Source organism: Symsagittifera roscoffensis, chromosome 8 (genome assembly GCF_963678635.1).
Source record: "Symsagittifera roscoffensis chromosome 8, txSymRosc1.1, whole genome shotgun sequence".
In the NCBI taxonomy this organism is placed as follows: Eukaryota; Metazoa; Xenacoelomorpha; order Acoela; family Convolutidae; genus Symsagittifera; species Symsagittifera roscoffensis.
In genome coordinates this window covers 54,923,020-54,942,772 of record NC_087069.1, presented here as the reverse complement: position 1 = coordinate 54,942,772, position 19,753 = coordinate 54,923,020, and the positions used below count along the sequence as shown (strand labels likewise).

General features: G+C 31.8%; 2 protein-coding genes across 2 annotated transcripts in view; both read right to left on the bottom strand.

Annotated features, from left to right (window-relative positions):
• The window catches only part of LOC134852982 (putative uncharacterized protein DDB_G0292292), a 29,865-nt gene extending 13,182 nt beyond the window's left edge, over positions 1 to 16,683 (bottom strand). Inside the window, exons 1-2 of the mRNA XM_063868884.1 lie at positions 16,621 to 16,683; positions 16,078 to 16,158 (exon numbers count right to left, since the gene is read on the bottom strand). Of these exons, the coding sequence (XP_063724954.1) occupies positions 16,078 to 16,158; positions 16,621 to 16,664 (125 nt within the window). The 5' untranslated portion in view covers positions 16,665 to 16,683. The remainder of the gene's footprint in view (positions 1 to 16,077; positions 16,159 to 16,620) is intronic.
• Positions 1 to 19,753, bottom strand: part of LOC134853395 (uncharacterized) — a 551,043-nt gene that overhangs the window by 391,483 nt on the left and 139,807 nt on the right. The gene's annotated exons all lie outside the window — the stretch shown is intronic.

Here is a 19,753-nt window from a genome sequence, read left to right as displayed (position 1 = left end):
GTAAAAGTCGTTCGATATTACTCTGGTAGAATGATTCATGGTCAAGTCGGTTTTTATTTCCGTTTGAGACTTGTGAACAATGTACTTTCTTTTCGGAAAATGTTGCTGTGAATTTATATCCTGTAACTGTGGTTGCTCGGGCTTTTGAATAAAGTGTTGCTATTACATTTGTAGTTTCTATAGCTTGGGGTTCTGTTTCGCATTGTGATACTTGATTTATTGCATATTTGTGTAGTGTTTTTTGTTCGTTTTCTTCACAATCGTAATGTGTTACTAATAAATCTTGGGGTCCTGTCCGGGGGGAGGGGTTTATGTTTTGATTTGAGATTACTAGAAAAAGGAGTTGGAGAAAAATTAATAATTTTAGAATATACATGTGTATGATAATCCTGAGTATGGGTTATAAAATGTAATGTAACCAATTGTCTTTTTGGTATATCTGTCGTATTTATATATTACTTCAGTGGTTATAAATGGTGGTGGTAGTGATTGAGCTGTTATGTTTGGTGGGTTTAATGGGTAGGGATGTGGAGTAATGTTATTTAATTTAACTGTGATTTCAAATTTTAATTCTAGACTGTTTTGTTGGAGTATTTGGATATTGTGATCACGAATATCGTCGTGAATGTCTTGTCGATATTGTAGTCTATTGAGAGCCCAATTGTGAAGGCGATTACTTTCTAAATGTTGTCCAAATAATGGTGGAGGTGCTGTAAATGTATTCCAATCTAGTCTTAAAGGAATATTTGTTGATGATTGTTCTCGATATCTTGCGTCGAGATTATTTGGAAAATTTAAGTTAAAAGGCGTCGGTGAAATTTGGCTAATTGATGGTGTTGATGGTAATGATAATGTTTCCGGTAGTGATGAGGATGTTGTATCTGAAGAAATATCTATTGGGTCATTGGTTAAATTTGGTTCACCTTGTGTGAATGAATGTGTTGTCCAATATGGTAGTCGTGATGTTTGGTTTGGTGGATTAAAGGGATTTTCAGATGTTGGTGTTGAACCTAAGTAATCTGAGGGTAGGCTTGAGGTGCTACGTTGTGAAAGAAGTGTAGGGGTTTCTGGTAAGATACCAGTGGGGTTTTCTGGAGTGCTTTGTGATGGGGATTGAGGTATTTCAAAATGAACTCGGGGAGTTTGAAAATTTCTATTTCGTCGAGGATGTATAATTTGTCTATTTATTTCTGTTGTGTTTTGGTTTTGACTAAGGTTTCGTATTCTACTTAGTTCTTGTGGTAGTGTTGGGTATAGGTTATATGTTGGTTCACTTAAAGGTGCTTGCCGTTGAACGGGTTCTAGTGGTTCAGATAAGCGTGCGTGTCGTTCTTCAAAAGTATATGGGTTATCTTGAAAGGAAATTCGTGTAGATGTTTGAGGATTTTGGGTAGTTGAAGGTGTTGTTGGGTTATCTTGGGATGATGTCGGTGAAGACTGACTTTGAGACTGTTGGGTAGCAATTTTTGATAGCTGATTGGTCTATTCTTTTAGTGAAAAAGTTTATGTTTATTATAGTATTCTTCTAAAAAAAGAATTAGGAGGATTGTTGCTAGGGCGAATGTGATGATTGCTTTCTTTATACATTTGCATTTGGTCAAAATGAGGGATGATAGAAATGTTATGAAAATTACAAATAGTAAAAAAATATCAGTTCTACTGAAAATGGTTCGTATCATTTAGACAAGTTGTATGAATCGTACCTGTGGATATAATCAAGGGCTTTTGAAAGTTGGAAGATTAGTTCAAATGTAGAATAGAAAATTAAAAAAATATTGCAAAAAATGATTAAGATTATTACAAAAGATTCAAGGATATCAAAAAGAAATATTATAAAAGGTTTAAGTATCGTAAAAAATTGTTTGAGGTTTGTGATAATTATAGTGACTGTTTGAGAGAAGAGCATTTAAGAAATGACTTCTTGATCGAATATTTTTTGTTGTTTGGGGCAATTTTCAAGTGTGGTCGGATTATTTATTAGTTTTTTGACAAGTGGGTTGAGTTTTGTGAAAGAATGTTTTGGGGGCGATTTTTATGATGTTCGGGAGGTCGTCTTTTACTTTATTTTTATTTGTCAAGTGATCTGGGGTATTTTTGAGATTTTTGTTACTTTAGGCTAAGTTAACAGATTTGTTTGGGGGGTATTTGAGGTCTGAGTTGGGGAAATATTGTTGATCTTTGGGTTATTAGATAAGGGAGGGTTATGATATTATGGTGATATTTATTTTAGTTGTCAAGTTGGAGTGGTTTGCTTATTTTTGACCTGGAGGTCGTAAAGTTATAGTTATAGAAATGCCTGGAGTTTTATATGGTTCGTCTAATTGATCTGAGTTTAAGTTAGAGAAGGTGACGGATTGGATGAATCCTATTGGTTTAAATTTGAACTAGAATCATTGCGTGTTTGTCAGCATGTTATTTTGAAAAATGAAAATTCAAAATGTTTCAGAGGTTTCAAGACTGTGAAGTATAAAGCTAAAGTTGTTTTTGAAATTCTACTTTCTTTAATATTTTAGATTGTGGGATGAATATTTTATAATTTTTACGTGGTTGGTTTCTAAGTCGTGATGATTCTCTATGTTCTGATTTGTCGATTTGCTCTTGGGGTATTATTTGTTCGATCATTTTTCTATTTTTTCTTTCTTTTTGAGATGTATTTTGATCTAGATTTTTTGTATTGTTTTTTGTGGTGGTTGATTTTGTATTTCGATTTTCGAGGTGAATATCATTTTGTTCCTTTGTTTTATTTTTCATATGTGGGTCATTTTGAAAAACTTTTAAACCTGTAAAAGAATATAATTGAGTTAGTTCGCGGAGTGCGTTTTCTTTTGGATAATAAGGTAATAGGTTATTTCGGTGCTGAACGATTTCTTTTTTGTCTGAGTCGGTGATTTTATATGTGACATCAGTGGATTTTGCAATTATTTGGTATGGTCCTTTACGAAGGGGTTGTAATTTTTTGAGAAATTCCTTTTTGAGTATTAAAATTGGGTATTAAAACAAATGTTCCAATTTTTAAATCGGAGGCTGGTGTAAAGCGTGAATTTATTTGTTCATTAATGTTTTGCCTTTGTAACAACTTTTTTGTTACTTTTTCATAAATTTCATTGTGTTTTTTATCTCTGTTTAAAATCCATTCGGTGTGTGTACCGGAGGCTTATTTAAGAATTTGTGGGTGATGAAAATGATCTTCATCGTGTGTATGTAAAGGTAGGTTATAACAAATTGAGTCTTTATTTGGTTGACAATAACCTTGTGCGTTTTTATGAGAATTTGCTGTAAACATTATTGGTTTGCGTGGCTATTGGTTAAAACCATCTCATATGGTGAAATTCCTAGAGTTGTCGTGATTTGTGAATTATATGCTAGGGGAAATAGTTTTACATCTGCTGACCATTCGGTATATCTTGTATCATTTCCATTGATGATACATCTAAGATATTCTTGTAATGAACGGTTCATACCTTCGACTAAGCCGTTTGTCCAAGGTGCATGAGATGTACGTGGTTTGTGTTTGATGTTATATAAATGACATAGTGTGATGATTTCATTATTTATGAATTCTGTACCGTTGTCTGTAACTAAAATTTCTGGTAGTCCAAATTTAGCTATCCAGTGTTCATAAAGCGTTGTGTAAGCGTAATAAGCGTTACAATGTGGTACTGGGTTAAGTGCTACATAATGTATAAATGCGTCAACAATTACCATAATGTAGGAGTTTCCTTCGGATGAGGGTGAAATTGGTCCTTTAGTATCAAATGAGATAAGGTGGTTAAAGTACAAACTTTGTCCTTTAAAATCTTGTTTTGTGCTATTTGTTTTTGATTTGGGTAAGGTTTATTTAGTTGGCATACTATACAGTCATTGCATAGTACTTTTATCCAAATTGGTGCATTTGGGAAATAAAAGTTTTGTATGAAATTTGAATATGTTTTCTCTGATCCAGAGTGTCCTTTAATATTTTGTGTATGTGAAATATTAAAAGCTATGAGGATCATACTTAAAGGGAGACAAGGAACTGTAGATTCATTTAATTTATATTCTAAAAGGTCTGTATTTTCGTTAATTGTTGTGTTATTGAATTTTCGAAAGTATCGGAGGAGTGTTTTGTTTCCTAAAATAGTTGAATCTGCCTTGATAGGTTTAGTTTTATATTTGTGCCATGATTTTAGTTGTCTAATTACCGGGTCAAGATTTTGATATTGTTTCAATGTTGAAATTGTAATTGTTTCTGTTGGGGGGAGAAAAATGTTTTCAATTTCTAATTTAGATAAGGGTATTGTATCAAGTGGGTCATGGAGGTCAAAAACTTGATTTATTGTGTATTTTGAATCGTTTGTTTGTGGTCCTGATAAGTTTATCTTATCAGTTAAGTTTTCTTTTTCAATTAGTGGAAAAAGGTCTTTTTTAGGCGGGTGTTGTTTTATTCTTTTTTGTTGGGTGTTATTTTTTATCCATTGTGAATATGGGATTGGTTTAAAAGTTGATGTTCCAAGTAGATCAACTTCATAGTGATTATTTTGACAATCTAAATAAAGTGGGAAATATTGTAAACTATTTATCTGTGATTGTTCAACATCAGTTTTTACTGCATACTTGCATTCCAATCGGGGTGATGTTTCATTTTCTGCAAGGTAGAATTTTATATTTTTAGGTATTTACACTGTGGTTTTACGTGTAAGTAATTCAGGTGGCGTATTTCGACTTAAGGTGTCTGGTAATGCAAGTTTTTTTCCTGCGGTCCAAACTATATGTAAGTTTGGGAATTTCATTAAAATTAGTTGAAATCTATAAATTCGGTGGTTTGGATTAGACTTTTGTGTAAAAAGAAAGATGATTGGTTTATGGTCTGTGAATAGAACTGTGGGATGTTTTGATCCAAGTATCAGAAATTCATATTCTGTTAGTGTATATATTATGGCTGTACATTCTCTCATTAGCGTTGAGAGTCGTAGCTCTGCTTGAGTGAATAATCGAGAATTTGCTGAAATAAGGTTCATTTTATTTGTACCATTATGAGATTGTAATAATGCTGCGCCGATGCCAAAGTTCGAAGCATCGCACATTGCATAAATTGGTTGATTGGGATCTGGAATTGTGTTTGAAATTTGTTCAGTTAAGAGTTTCTTTATTTCTTCAAATCGTGCTTGATGTTCTGTATTCCATTCAAAATTATTTTGTTGTCTGAGTATATTTTAGAATGGTCTTAGATATAACTGCATTTTATAAACATATTTGCTTAAAAAGTTTAACATTCCAAGGAATTCCTGGATTTTCTTTTTATTTGTCGGTGGTTGGAGTTTTTGAATAGCATCAATGCGTGATTTCAATGGAGTGATTGTTTTTCTTTCTATATTATGTCCTAAGAATTTAACTCTTGTCAAAAAGAAGTGTGATTTATCGGGGGCGGCCTTCAGATTTTCGTTCTGAAGTATTTGGTGATATTGTTCTAAAACATTGAACATTTCTTCTTTTGTCTGTGATTGCATAAAAACATCGTCTAAATAGGTGATTGCGTTTTTCTTGAGTATTAGTGGTCTAAAAATTTTGCTCATAAAAGCTGAAAATGCTGCTGGTCCTATGGATATTCCATAGAATAAGCGGTTGAATTCGTATTGTTGGTTTCCAATAACAAATTGTGTTAAGCGTCGCGATTGTTCATCTAATGGCATTTGATTATTTGCACTATTCATATCTGCGGTTGTAAAGTATTTTCCGTTTATTTTTGTTAAAATAACTTGTATTGGTTCAATAGGCCAATTGCACTTTGATTCATCTATGAGTGAGTTGAGGTATCTAGCGTCGAGAACGATTTTTAATGATTCTCCTTTGGCTAGAATGATAACAGGGTTGATAAATGTGTTGCCTTTTGGTTGTTCTTCTTTATTTACTGGTGATATAATGTTGTATTGTTCTAAAATGTCGAGTAATCTGTTCACTTTATCGTGTAAGTGAATTGGTACTTTACTTGCTCTTTGTTTTTTGAAAACTGCGTCTGGTTTTAATGGGAGATGTAGTGATGAGCTGATTTTGCCAACATCAAATTTGGATGTTGCATAGACTGATGAATATTTAATTAGCTGTTTGGCTAATTTTTCAAATTCGTTGTGTTATTTGTGAATGTTGGAAATTAAACATTGTTAAAAATTTCTGTTGATTTTCTGTGTAGTTACTTATGTTGAATGTAGGTTTGAAATATGGGGTTTTTGTGAAATAATCCGTATTTCTTTTTTCGTTACTTATATTATTATTTATAGATAATTCTTCATTAAGAATTGTGGATTGACAAATATCTAATAATTGGAGTATATTATTTACGCGATATGCTTTTTCGTGTATTGGTGATATTGTAGCGTTGGTTTCGCAATAGCCTAAAAGTCCTAAAGGTAATGTTACTTGGTAAGGTGTATTGTTGTATACATGTAAGGAAATAATATCTGAATTCGAGTTTTTCAAATATTTTATTGATGAGATTGTGATTTTAAAAAAATTTATGAATAGGTTTGAATTCAAAATCTGACATATAAAATTTTTGTTTGTTTTGTTTTTTATCATATTGGTGAACTTGTTTGATTGAAAAATTATAGATGTTTCCTGATAGTGGTTTCAAGTGTTTTCTTTGTTGGTTATATATTGGGTAAAATTTTGAAAAGAATGGTGGTTGTTTGTTTAATCTTTGAAAAAATGTTAGGGATGTGTCTTTTGTTTTTGTATATTTATCTTTGATTAATATTTTACTGTTCAAGATGTTGATTGTTGGTATATATTTAGAGATGAAGGGTATTCCAATGATATTGTGTTTAATATCAGTGATATGGAATATTTGTTTAAATGGTTTATTTAAAATTTTATTTTGCTCTATTGTTCTTGTGGGGAGAAGAAATAATTGAAATTTTCCGTAGTTTATTAATGTTGATCCTTGTGCTGTTGCTAACTTACTGGAGGTTTCAAGAGGTGTTAGCTTTGGGTGTAAGGTTTTTATTTCATTCCATGTGGGAATGTTTATTATATTTGATTCTGCTCCTGAATCAATTAGAAAATCAATTTCAAGATCTGGTGGTTGAAATTCTTTGTTTCTTGGACTTTCTAAGAGAAATGGTATTGTCCAAATTTTTTCTTTAGGTTGTTCTTTTTGTATATTCTGATAGATGTGATTTGTATTCAAGCGTTTTGTTTTGTCATTTTCATTGGGTTGATTTGTAGTGTTAATTCCATTAGTTTCTTGCGTTGTTGGTGTGGAATGGATGGGTTTAGTATAATAATTGTGAAGGAGTTCTGATTGATTTTCATATATGTGTGATGAAAAAGGTTGTTCATATATGACAGGTTCATAGTCATTTTCGACTGCTATCATATTGATGGAGAGAGTGTTTTCTGTATCACTTTCTGAGTCTGATGATCCACAGTTTATTTGATTGAGTTGTAACGTATCATTTACTGTGTCATCAATACCTGGAGGGTCTGATGTTGTTTCTGGATTAGATTGTACTTGATTAATATGTCTTTGATGCTTAGGTGTACTGCTTCTGTGGCGATTATTAGAATTATTATAATGATTATTATTCCGGTGTGGTGATTGGGAATAATTTCTATAACGATTATTATAACTTGAATGTCGATTTTGTGAATTATTTTGCGATCTATTTTGATAATTACCGTTTGATCTATTATATGAGTTATTTCTTGATCGATTGTTTGGATAATATTGATTTCGGTTGTTTGAATAGCTTCTATTTCGATTATTGGAATAGTTTCTATTTCTATTATATGATGAGTTTCGTGACTGATTGTTTGGATAGTATCTATTTCTTGATTGGGAATTAGATCTAGAAACAAATTGTGTTGTGTTTGAATTAGATCTGGAGTAGTTATTTCTACAATTTGGTCTATTGTAGTGATTTTGTGACGAAGTTTGTGTATTTCTTCGTTCTGGCGATCTTCCTCTATAACTTGAGCTATGTGGTGATTGATTTCTTGTATAATTTGTATTGTTCGGGAGTGGTTTTCCTGAACTGTTGTTGCTGTATACATTTTTATTCGGTAGATTTTGATCTTTTTTCATGTATTGATAGAATGATTTATTTGGTTCTTTATATTTTTGAGGTTTATTTTGATTGTCTTGCTGTTTTTGTCTACATTCAGAAATACTATGTCCGTATCGTCGGCAATAATTACACCATTTTTTGAAAGATGGTTTGCCTTTAAAGTTTGGGTGTTTTTCATAAATATTGAGTATTTCAGTGATTTTTTCAACGAGGTCTGTATCTGATTCCTGTATATTGTTGATATTTGTGGAATTTGTTTCAATTCGGTTAACATATTGTAATTTCAGATTTTCTGTTTCTTCGAGTTTCATTGTGATTTCCGCTTGTTCTAGTTTGTCTACTAGTTTTCGAAAAACTAAATCGGGTTCTCGAATTGAGGAAGGATGGGATGCTCTCTTTTTTATTGCTATTTTCCTTAATTGCGGTGTTAAGGTCATCATTAGGATTTCTGTAATTTTTGTGTTTTTATAGTCGTGTGTATTTAATGAATATGCTTTTCGAACTAGTGTTTCGATGCGTACTGCTAATTGCTTAATGGTTTCATTTGGTAATCTGCGAGTTTCATTACATAAAACTCTTTGTTGTTGTTTGTTTCTTTCGGAGTCAAACATTTTTGAAAATTCTTGTGTAAACCTTTTCCATTTTGATTTTATTTCTAGAGGCAATACTGAAAACCATTTTTGGGCTGCGCCATCTAAAGTTGTTTGTATCAACGCTGTGCGTCGATGTATCCAGTTTTGATGTAGTGGCGTATTAATTGGTTCAGGTCCTATATTTAAAATCAAATTTGCTGTTACTGCATTTAAATAATCTTCTACAGAATATTCAGGGTCTGTTCCTGCGAATACCATTAAAGGTTTATTTGATGTTATTGATGATCCACCCATAAGGTATGGATTCATTTCATTTGTAATGATTCTGCTGCATTTGGCATTTGAAAAAAATTTGAAAGTTGATTTCTTGTTATTTCGTGTTGTTGAAGATAATATGGGAGTGGTATTTCATTTTGCATTTGTGTTGGTTGATACGAGTGTGCGATCATCGGGTTTTGTTGCTGAATTGGTTGAAAAGATTGTGTATTAATCGGGTTTTGCATTTGTATTGGTTGTTGATTTTGTGTATCTATCGGTTGTGGAGAAAAAATTCTATGATTTGTATGTGGTTTCTGTACTCCTTGTCCACGATATTCTTGATTATATGGTGCAAATATATCTGGTTGTAAAAAATCATCATCTGAGGATAAGTAATCCATTTGATAAGATGTTTGTTTTTTATTTTTATTTTGTTGAAAAAATGGATATATTTCACTACGATCCTGTGGAGGATGTAAATTTGTTTGAAAATTTACTGAATTGGTTGATGCCATTGGGTTATCCCAGTTTCGAGATCTTACGTGATTATTAATATTTTTTCGTGGGGGATAGTTTGTTTTTGATGGATGTGTATAATTATAATTATGTTCCGCAAAATTGTTTCTAGTGAACGTTTTGCGTGTTTTTGACGGTATTGTCATGGGTCTGTATGTTTGGTAATCCATGTGTGAATATTTTGGGGCAACCGAAGGTTTAACGGTTGATTGTAAGGTTACCTGTGTTTGTGAAGGGTTTGTATTTCTTGGTGTTGTTAAGTTTGGACGTATCGGTGAAATGCTTTGTTGTGTAGTTGTCGTGTGTACGATTTCTTCATTTATGAAGTGTGATAGTGTCTGGATATCTTGTTGGGTAAGATTCCTTGTTCCATTGAGGTTTCCATTGTGTATGACTGTGGAGTTTAAACTATTATTTTGCATATCAGGTAAAAATGTATTATAGTTTAATGGTGTTGCATCAATGGTTAATGGTATTACTCTTACATAATCTCTTATATAAGATATCGTACTTATTGCTTGACTTGAGATTGATTGTGGGAAGTTTATAAATGCGGGATGAGACCATTCGGGGTCCCAAACATAGTCTGATTGTTCTGTGATGGCAGTATCATCGTTTGAGTTTTGAGTTCTAAAATTTTTTCTTGCTTGTGAAATTAAATCAATATTATGTGTGAAATAATCTATTATAAACCATGCCAAAATTTTTTGTAAATCATGTTTTGTATGTGGTGAAACTTCATCTTTAGTGAAATTTTCTTTAATTATATTTAGAAAACTAGAGAGTAGTGTGATTTCATGTCGTACTCTTATATGTTTAGATGTTTCTGTCGGTGAGACATTTGGTATTGGGATTTCGTTTTCTAATATCGAGATATAACTATATATTATTGCAAAAACTTCATTTGTGAATATGGAGTTTGCTCTTTGTGAGTTATGATATTGTATGCTTTTTATATATTCTGAGAATACTTTTGAAAATTCTAAATCAAGGTCGTCTGTTTGAATTACATATTTGCTGTGATTTTGGTTTGGTGAGCTGAATTCTATGGAGTAGATTCCGTATTGTTGTGTTAAGTTACGTATATCTTTCAAATAGTGATCAATAATTTGTCTTTTGATTTTTACATCTGGGAACTCTGTTTTACATGGGCTGATTCCGGGTTCAAATAAATTTAAGAGTAAATTTTTGCAAAATTTATGCTGTCCTCTATCAGTGGTTGCATCTACTATAAAGGGGAAGATATCATCATCATCTGGACTTTCTTCACCTGGGGTGTGCGTTGAGCTCATTTTTTCGTTCGATGACTGTTAATATGTAATTATCAATGTGTCTAATTGGTTGATTCCAATTGTATAAATGTACTGGTTTGTGTTTATATTGCTTTTTTATTCTTCTTTTTCCTCTTTTTGATGAATTTGAAGTTGTTTCTGAGTCAGAGAAATATAATTGATCGTGAATTGGGCAATTTTTATCTATTGATTCTTTTAATTTATAAAGTTCGTCTAAACTGCTGGTTTCTGATTCTGAAAATGCGCTTCGGTTTTTTGAAAATCTTTTTCGTGTTATTTGTCTTTGTTTGGTTATTATTTTTCTTTTTAGTGTTTGTCGTTTTGTTCTAATATATCCAACTGTTTGTGTATGAGGTGTGATTACAAGGTCGTATTTTTTGTTATCTATTTCACAATTGTGTAAAACGATTGTTTATTTATTTCCTAGATTTTTAAATGACATAAGGTTTAGGATGACGGGTGCAAAAGGTTGTTAAATGATTTCTATTTGCTTAAACTGTTAGTCCTTACGATTTTTTGGTTAGCTTAACCTGGGTCTATTTGTTCAGGGTTGGAGAGAAAAGTATATCTATTCCGAAAAATGATTTTTTACTTTCTCGTGGCTAGTATAAGCTGAGGTGTTAACTTACTTAATCTTACTTAGGGGTAATGATTGTGTTCAAGGGTTGGAGAATAGTAAATCGATCCACAAGGTTCAGGTATAATTAGAACGCGAGTAGTTCGTTAGATACTATTTTAAACTTACTAAGTCTAGGATTTATCCTGGGTCTGGTAAGAGGGGGGATCAAGTGAAAGATGAATAACCGAAGTTCTTCACTGTTTATCCTAATTTGAATGATTAGTTTGTTTAAAAATTTCTATTAGTCCTGGGTTTTTAGAAAGGGTTGGATAGTGAATCGACGTTTGAGGTCGTTAGACACTAGTTAAGTGGGTGGGGGAGAACAAAATTGTTCTTTTTGATCCAAGGATAGGCCTTGATGATCAAGTTTTAAATTTAATTAAGTAGAAAATGATTTAAGATCCAAGGATAAGCCTTGATGATCTGATTTTAAAATTAAGTGAATTTAAGTTTTAAAATGATTTAAATTTGTGTAAAGAAAAGATTTAGTGTTTTGATGATATTAGTGAGCTTATGAATGCTGTTATGTTTAGGTGATGAATCTGGAACAACAGGATGATTTATGATTACTAACCATTTATTGTCATGCTACTAATTTTTATTTTGATTTTCCAATAAATATTTTTCAAACATGTTTTGTATATTACTGCAGAATTTAGGGAAACGATCTGAGATCTTTTTATCAATCGTTATTGTATATTAATAATTTTGTTTAGCGCCTGAAATGATTTTGAAGATTGACTTCAAGGTTTTATGTTTGCAAATGAAAATCTAAATTCATTGCCAGTAGTATTCTAAATACAAAAGTTTGTGTTGGCTTTTGCCGAACTATCATATAACTATATGGTAAGTTTCTACTTTGTCGTATGTCGTCTCTGGTTCGAGGTCTTCTTCCAATTCCGGGTAGTTTTGTTATCGTTCGGAATATTGGCTCTGATCTATTGAGTCGTAGAGACATTTCGATTAAATTATCGTCGTATAACATTTTGTAAATGTTTTGTCTAAATTCTAATCTATTATTGGTTAATTCTAAGCTATTAAGGTCTTGTTCGAGACTTATGGTCGCACCAGATGAGTTAGGACCGAAGTGTATAACTCATAGAGTAATTTCGGATAGGGTACACCGTCTGCTCGTCACGCTATCTTATTTTCGGCCGGATAGATTCGTGCAACTTCTTAGTCTAATACCGATCCTAATCTTACTCTTATACTATCTAGTCTCAGGTTGTTTAACTAGTCTCTGCTAGGCTCAATAGATCTAGGGTATACTGGTTTATTGCGGCTGCTGAAGTACTCGGGAGAGTTCAACTAATCTCTAAGTTAAATTCAAATCTCTCTGGTGCTGAAATTACAAGTAATTTCAGCACTTACAAATAAGTGGATTGTTAGTTAGATGGATCATGATTGGTTAATATTAAATATTTTACATTGGTAAAATATCTAATTTATCCAATCATAAAATGTAGTTTAGATCAGGTTCCAATACACAAGGTGAAAATCAGATTCAAAAATTTCCTTTGAAAATATTTTTGAATTTATGTTCAATTTATAAAAGAAAAGCTCTAAATATAGTTGAAGTATCCAATTGAAACTAAACAAAAATGAGTGCTTTGTTACTTTTTAACAAAAAATCCTGCTAGAAGAAATAGGATTGAAAAACGACAATTTTACGACCAATTTTTTTGTAGAAGCGAACAGCCAGTCTTTTTTTGTGGAAAATTCTTAATATGACGAATCACGCTATGCACAACGGACGCTAATTGCGGTAACTGATTTGATAACGTTTTCTTGATTTCATGATTAAGCCTGTTTAACAACTGTTGTTTCTTTTTATATAAGTTAAAAAATTTTGAAAAAGATGACCCAAAAGTTCTAAACATAGTAGCACGTTTGTTGTGCAGTTACGAGATATAAAATTTGCAATTTTTTTTGTTCAAGCGATAAAACTACTACAGTTTCACGGTTGAAAATTTGAAATAAGATGAAAAGAAAACTGTTTTGCAGAAAAGAGCCGCATAAAAACAGCAAAAAATGTTTAAGAGACGTCAATAGGCTATTTAACCTGAAGGCGCGTCAGTGATGTGTTCTTAGTGCTATTAATAGCTTCTTAGATCGTAAACAGCAGAAGCATTTCAAAATATTGGACTTAAAAGTGTTTGATGGGAGTCTAAGGATCTAGGAGGTGTGCATATAACTGAAAGACAACCACTAAGAATTTTTCAAATAAGAAAACCATCCGAATAGTCCAAAAAAGATGGTCGTACAATTCTCACAAATAGCCCCTACACTTCATACATTTAAAAAAACGCTTGACATGAATATGAATAGCATTCTCCTATATATGAGAATTTTCTGACTAGCATTCTTCCATTTTGAAAGTAAATGGTTATAAACACAAAGTAAGGACAAAACAGATATACGAAGTTGAATTTTGTCTTAAATTTTTCCGTCTGTTCTAGAGCACCATATCCAAAGAACCCAAAAGTTACGTAGGTGACAGAAAATTCACAGATAATCTGAGAAGACTCACCATCTAAGATGACACAAGGAAGATCAAGTGAAATTATAACAAAAAAATTAGATTTTGTAAATAACTAGAAGGCTTATATGAGCATGCAATTCAATTACGGAAGAATGCTACTCATACAATTCCCATATATGAGGATTTTATGAGACAAAAAAACATTTTTCAGAGACAACAAATCCATGGAGTTTTGTGACTCCTAGCAATTTAAGTGTATGGATGTCAACCCTGGTTTTAGATGGAACGGCAGTAGTATTATCCCGCATCCAGTTTCAAGCGTTAATAATCGATTATATTACGATTTTAGTACCAGTCTCACTAAAATTGAGAAACAATCGATTTTAATCTATTAATAATCGATTATAATCACTCTTTTTAAAATCAAACTATAAATAATTATAATCCATCATAATCGACTATTTATTCGTCTATTTTTTGATACAATTATAATCGATTATAATTGATTATAATCCATTATTTTTATTCAAAATTCTATTTCTTTAGTTTTGCACAAAAATCCATTATAATTGATTATAATTGATTATAATCCCTTTTGTTTGTCCATTTTTGTCTTCGAAGTTGCATCTAAATTGCTTATTTTTTATGCTTTTTGTGGACGTTAGTTCCTATGAAAAACGAGAGGGAATTTTTCAAAGTTTTCTAATTAATTCATATTTTTAAGTTTTTTTTTCCATTTCTTCCCCATTAGAGTTGTTTTGTGATGCATATTTTAAGCTTTTATAAACACCAAAACATCAGCAAATTGATTTAGTTTCATGATTGATTCCGAAAAATTATCTTTCATCTACCGCGAGAACCTTTCCAGTCATATGAAAGGATCTCTGTGAAACTTTTGTTTCGTGGTAAAACTTTGTGTTCAGATGAACCAAAGTGTTCAAGAGATCTCTCTTTTAGAGATATTTTTATTGACACAAAAATAAAAACCCATAAGATACAATTCGAAAATAGGAAAATTCCGGCAAAATAAGAGATTATAATCGATTATAATCGATTATAATTGATTTTAAGGGTTTTTAGTAAGAACTATAATCAATTATAAGAGATTATAATCTCTTGGAAAATATCACGATTATAATCAATTATAAATCCCTTAAGGACCTAATTTTGGTAATTATAATTGATTATAATTGTCAAAAAATCATCATAATAATCCGTTATAATCGATTATTTACGCCTAAACTTGGATGCGGGATTAAAAATTAATAAATTGCAGTTTGTGTTCTTATGAAAAAAAAAACGTAATTATTCTTTTATCGCTGAAAAGTTTCTGCTTTTGAAAAATTCAGTGTTTGAAAATCGTGGGCTATTTTTGGGCATCTTAGGTCTACGTTAGCATCAAAAAACAATTAATACTAAATCTGATCTTATAGAAAACCTTTGTTGTTATTTTGATTCTTCTGTGTAAAAAACTTTGTCTGAACTAGGTTACAGGAAAAACTTGAAACGCTCTTGCATGCAAAATTGCTTTGATTCTAAACTGTTTGTCCGAGCATAGAACTGATTTAGCAACTGACGAAAGTTTTGAAAATTGTCCTACAGTTTTGATATTTTGTGTCAAAAATTACTAGTCATGCAGTCCTAATAAAAAGAAACCGTATGACAGGCATTTTTCCCAGTACATTCAGCAAAATGTCGATTATTCAAAACTAAGTAGCACCAAATTGAGAAAATTTGAAATTTTCTCGGTATTTAGAAAACTCGTATCTTACAATTTTTATAACTGGAAACTGTATGAGAAATGTTTTTCTCTAGATTCTACACTGACAATTGTATGACAAGCTTTTTTCGTATCGAATTGATCCCTTTGTAATTTATCTAGTTCGATCTATAAAATAGTAATGTTTTTTTTTAAAATATATCCGTCCTTTGGAGTTTTAACTCAGCAATATGCAAAAAGTAAGTTTTCTAAAAAAAAACTAAACTTTTAAAGAGATACAACAAAAATTCAATTTTCAAACTGCAAAAACAGTTGAAAGTTGCTATTTTTTGGTAATTTGCAAAGTCTTGACTATTGATTTGCGAAATGGAATGGGAAGGCAAACTTTGCAAAAACTCTCCAAGATGGTAGCAAATCTTGCAAAAAAAACAAAAAATTAAAATTATATTCGAAAGACGAATGAAGTTTTTGACAAACCAAGTTCGCTGAGGGAGTACATAAAAAAATTCTGTACAAAAAAAACAACAAATTTAGCTGTTAAAAACTGATTCTCACTTGTTGGCGTGTTTGGTGTAGAACAAATCCAGTTCAGGTGCTCGGGTGTTGCTGTAATTTCGATGAGTCAGACGCAATTGGCTGAAGAGAAGCAAAATTTATTTCAATATGGAAACATTGCAAAGTTAAAATATCGAAATATATTTTAAATTTACTCAAACGCTTTATAAAGAATAAAGCTACAGTTAGAAAACCAAAAAAAAAATCTTTTTTTTTCTTTGGTCAGCAAAATATATGGAAGCGAAAAGAATTGCAAAGTTGCTTCTTTCTATTGCCAAAAAAGTTGGCTTCCAGTGATTTCATCAGTCACGATTTTATTTTAACATAATTCAGTTTTTTGAAATGGGTTTTCTGAATTAAAAGTATTTGAAAAAAAAAAGAGATTACGGACGTCAAAAACCGCAGTTTTTAAATTTCATATGTAACCTCGCTAAAACTACTTGGCCGAGAATTTTGCTGCAAGACAAACTTGATATAAACTATGAATGATTGTAAGCTCTTGATATTGATTGAAACTAGGGGGGCTTCTTTCGCCGTCTTTACCTGACGAGACTTCGGAACTCGGATCTGGGTAGCTTAGGAGACATGTCCAGGAGTGGGAAAAGGTTCATTCTAAATAAACACACAGAGTAACAATTTCGGCTCATTTGGCGAATAATCAAAAAATTTCAAAAAGAAGTAAATAAATGCTTATATCTTTCGCACTCTGTTGCTCTTTAGAGCTTGATTACAGCTGAACAAAAAAAAGTGTTGATGAAAAAATTGAAAATATAATTATATTTTTGAATACACTGCTTTTTTTCATGTTACTGATTATATTTATGTTTGACCAAGCTCTGAAAAAAAGTCAAGACCCCTAGAGCATATAAGCAATAGCTAGTTTTTTTAACAAAAAATCTTCGACCATTCGTAACACGGCATTCGCTTGAAGAGGTATTCTACGTCTGAATATTTTTCCCGCTAAATCTTATGTAACGATTAGTCACCTGTTACGAGTTGTCTGTTTTTTGAAGTAGATGTGCTAGGCACTACCATGTCAAATGTTTTTTTTTGCTCGTCAGTTGTGGAAAGCTTTGCGAAAATGATTGGGCCACGAATGAAAATTCTTATTATTGCCTTTACGGTTGTGATTTGCCTGCCATAAAAATGCCCGTTTAAAAGTAAAACTGGTTGCAAAACTTTTCCTTGCTTCTCAGCACCCCTATAAACACAAGCTTAATGTTGTTTTACAGCTGAAACTATTTCCACTGAATTTTATTGTTCACGATAGTACGAATTCTCCCGAGAGGTGGAATCCTACGGCATCTAACTTATCTGAGTTTATCAAGATCAACCAACCTTTTTGCCTTATGAAAAAAATAACAGCAGCAAATTTTGACAAAGTCGAAATATAACAAAAAAGAAAACAGCGAGATGCTTGTCACTGCACAAGCAAGAAATTAAATTTGTATAGTTAGTAGTTTCCATTCGCAATAAAAAAAGAAACAAGACTGCTTGCATCAGGGCAAAACCTTGAACGTTTCGACTGCTTTTTGAGGTCTATGCAGTAGTATTTGATTTCAAAAACAAAAAAAAAATTAAAAAAGGAGAAAGAGTTTTTCAGATTTTTTTGAATCACCCCCCACTCGCTATGTATAGTAGAAAATAATATACTTTGAATCTAGAAAAGTAGAAAATAGACTAAATTAATAATGACTCACTTCATTATCGAAAATTTCTAAGCTGGATTAAATCTGAGCTTAAATGGTAAAAATGAGGAAAACAGCAATAATTGTGCCAAACTGGCAAAATTAACCAAAATGGGATTTTTCAACCGTCATCATTTTTACAAAAATGAACACACGTGAAATATCTTTTATGTAAATTTGACTTCAAGACAATAAAATCTTTGAATGGTGTAAAAAAATTCCGTCAACCTTTTTTTGTTGAATTTTGTTTTGAGAAAAAAAACAACAATTATTTTATTTTTTGTCGAAAGTTGGAATAGAATTAAAGTTGAGAAACTCAAAACCCACTATTTTAGCAGTACAATGCCCAGCACGAATTTGAATTAAGTTTTCATCAGTAATTTCGATCTTTTGTGTTTCAAAGGATGTGCTTGCCGTTTTTAGAGACAAAATTGAAAAAAAGTTCCAACACAAAAAGGCGGTTTTTTGTATGTGGATTCCCGAGATAAACTGGAACCTGATCTAAACTACATTTTATGATTGGATAAATTAGATATTTTACCACTGTAAAGTATTTAATATTAACCAATCATGATCCATCTAACTAACAACCCACTTATTTGTAAGTGCTGAAATTACTTGTAATTTCAGCATCAGAGAGATTTGAATTTAACTTAGAAATTAGTTGACTCTCCAAGAAGACTTCAGCAGCCGCAATAAACCAGTATACCCTAGATCTATTGAGCCTAGCAGAGATTAGTTAAACAACCTGAGACTAGATAGTATAAGAGAAAGATTAGGATCGGTATTAGACTAAGAAGTTGCACGAATCTATCCGGCCGAAAATAAGATAGCGTGACGAGCAGACGGTGTACCCTATCCGAAATTACTCTATGAGTTAACCACCACATCGGTCCTAACTCATCTGGTGCGACCAGTGAGGCAAACAAAAAAGAAATGTTCAATGTTTTAGAACACTATCACAAAATACTTCAAAATGAAAATTTGAAGGCCGCTCCCGATAAATCACACTTCTTTTTAACACGAGTTAAATTCTTAGGACATAATATAGAAAGAAAAACAATCACTCCATTAAAATCACGCATTGATGCTATTCAGAAGCTCTAACCACCAACAAATAAAAAGAAAATCCAAGAATTCCTTGGAATGTTAAATTTTTTAAGCAAATATGTCTATAAAATGCAATTATACCTAAGATCATTCTATAATATACTTAGACAACAAAATAATTTTGAATGGAATACAGAACATCAAGCACGATTTGGAGAAATTAAAAAACTCTTAACTGAACAAATTTCGAATACAATTCCAGATCCAAATCAACCATTTTATGCCATGTGCGATGCTTCGAACTTTGGCATCGGCGCAGCATTATTACAATCACACAATGGTACAAACAAAATGAACCTTATATCAGCAAATTCTCGATTATTTACTCAAGCAGAGCTACGACTCTCAACTCTAATGAGAGAATGTACAGCCATAATATATACACTAACAGAATATGAATTTCTGATACTTGGATCAAAACATCCAACAGTTCTATTTACAGATCACAAGCCAATCATCTTTCTTTTTACACAAAAATCTAATCCAAATCACCGAGTTTATAGATTTCAACTAATTTTAATGAAATTCCCAAACTTACATATAGTTTGGACCGCAGGAAAAAATCTTGCTTTACCAGATACCTTAAGTCGCAATACACCACCTGAATTACTTACACGTAAAACTACAGTTGAAATACCCAAAAATATAAAATTCTACCTTGCAGAAAACGAAACATCATCCCGACTAGAATGCAAATATGCAGTTAAAACTGACGTTGAACAATCCCAGATAAATAATCTACAACACTTCCCACTGTATTTAGATTGCCAAAATAACCACTACGAAGTTGATCTATTTGGATCATCAACTTTTAAACCAATTCCATATTCACAATGGATAAAAAATAACACCCAACAAAAAAGACTAAAACAACACTC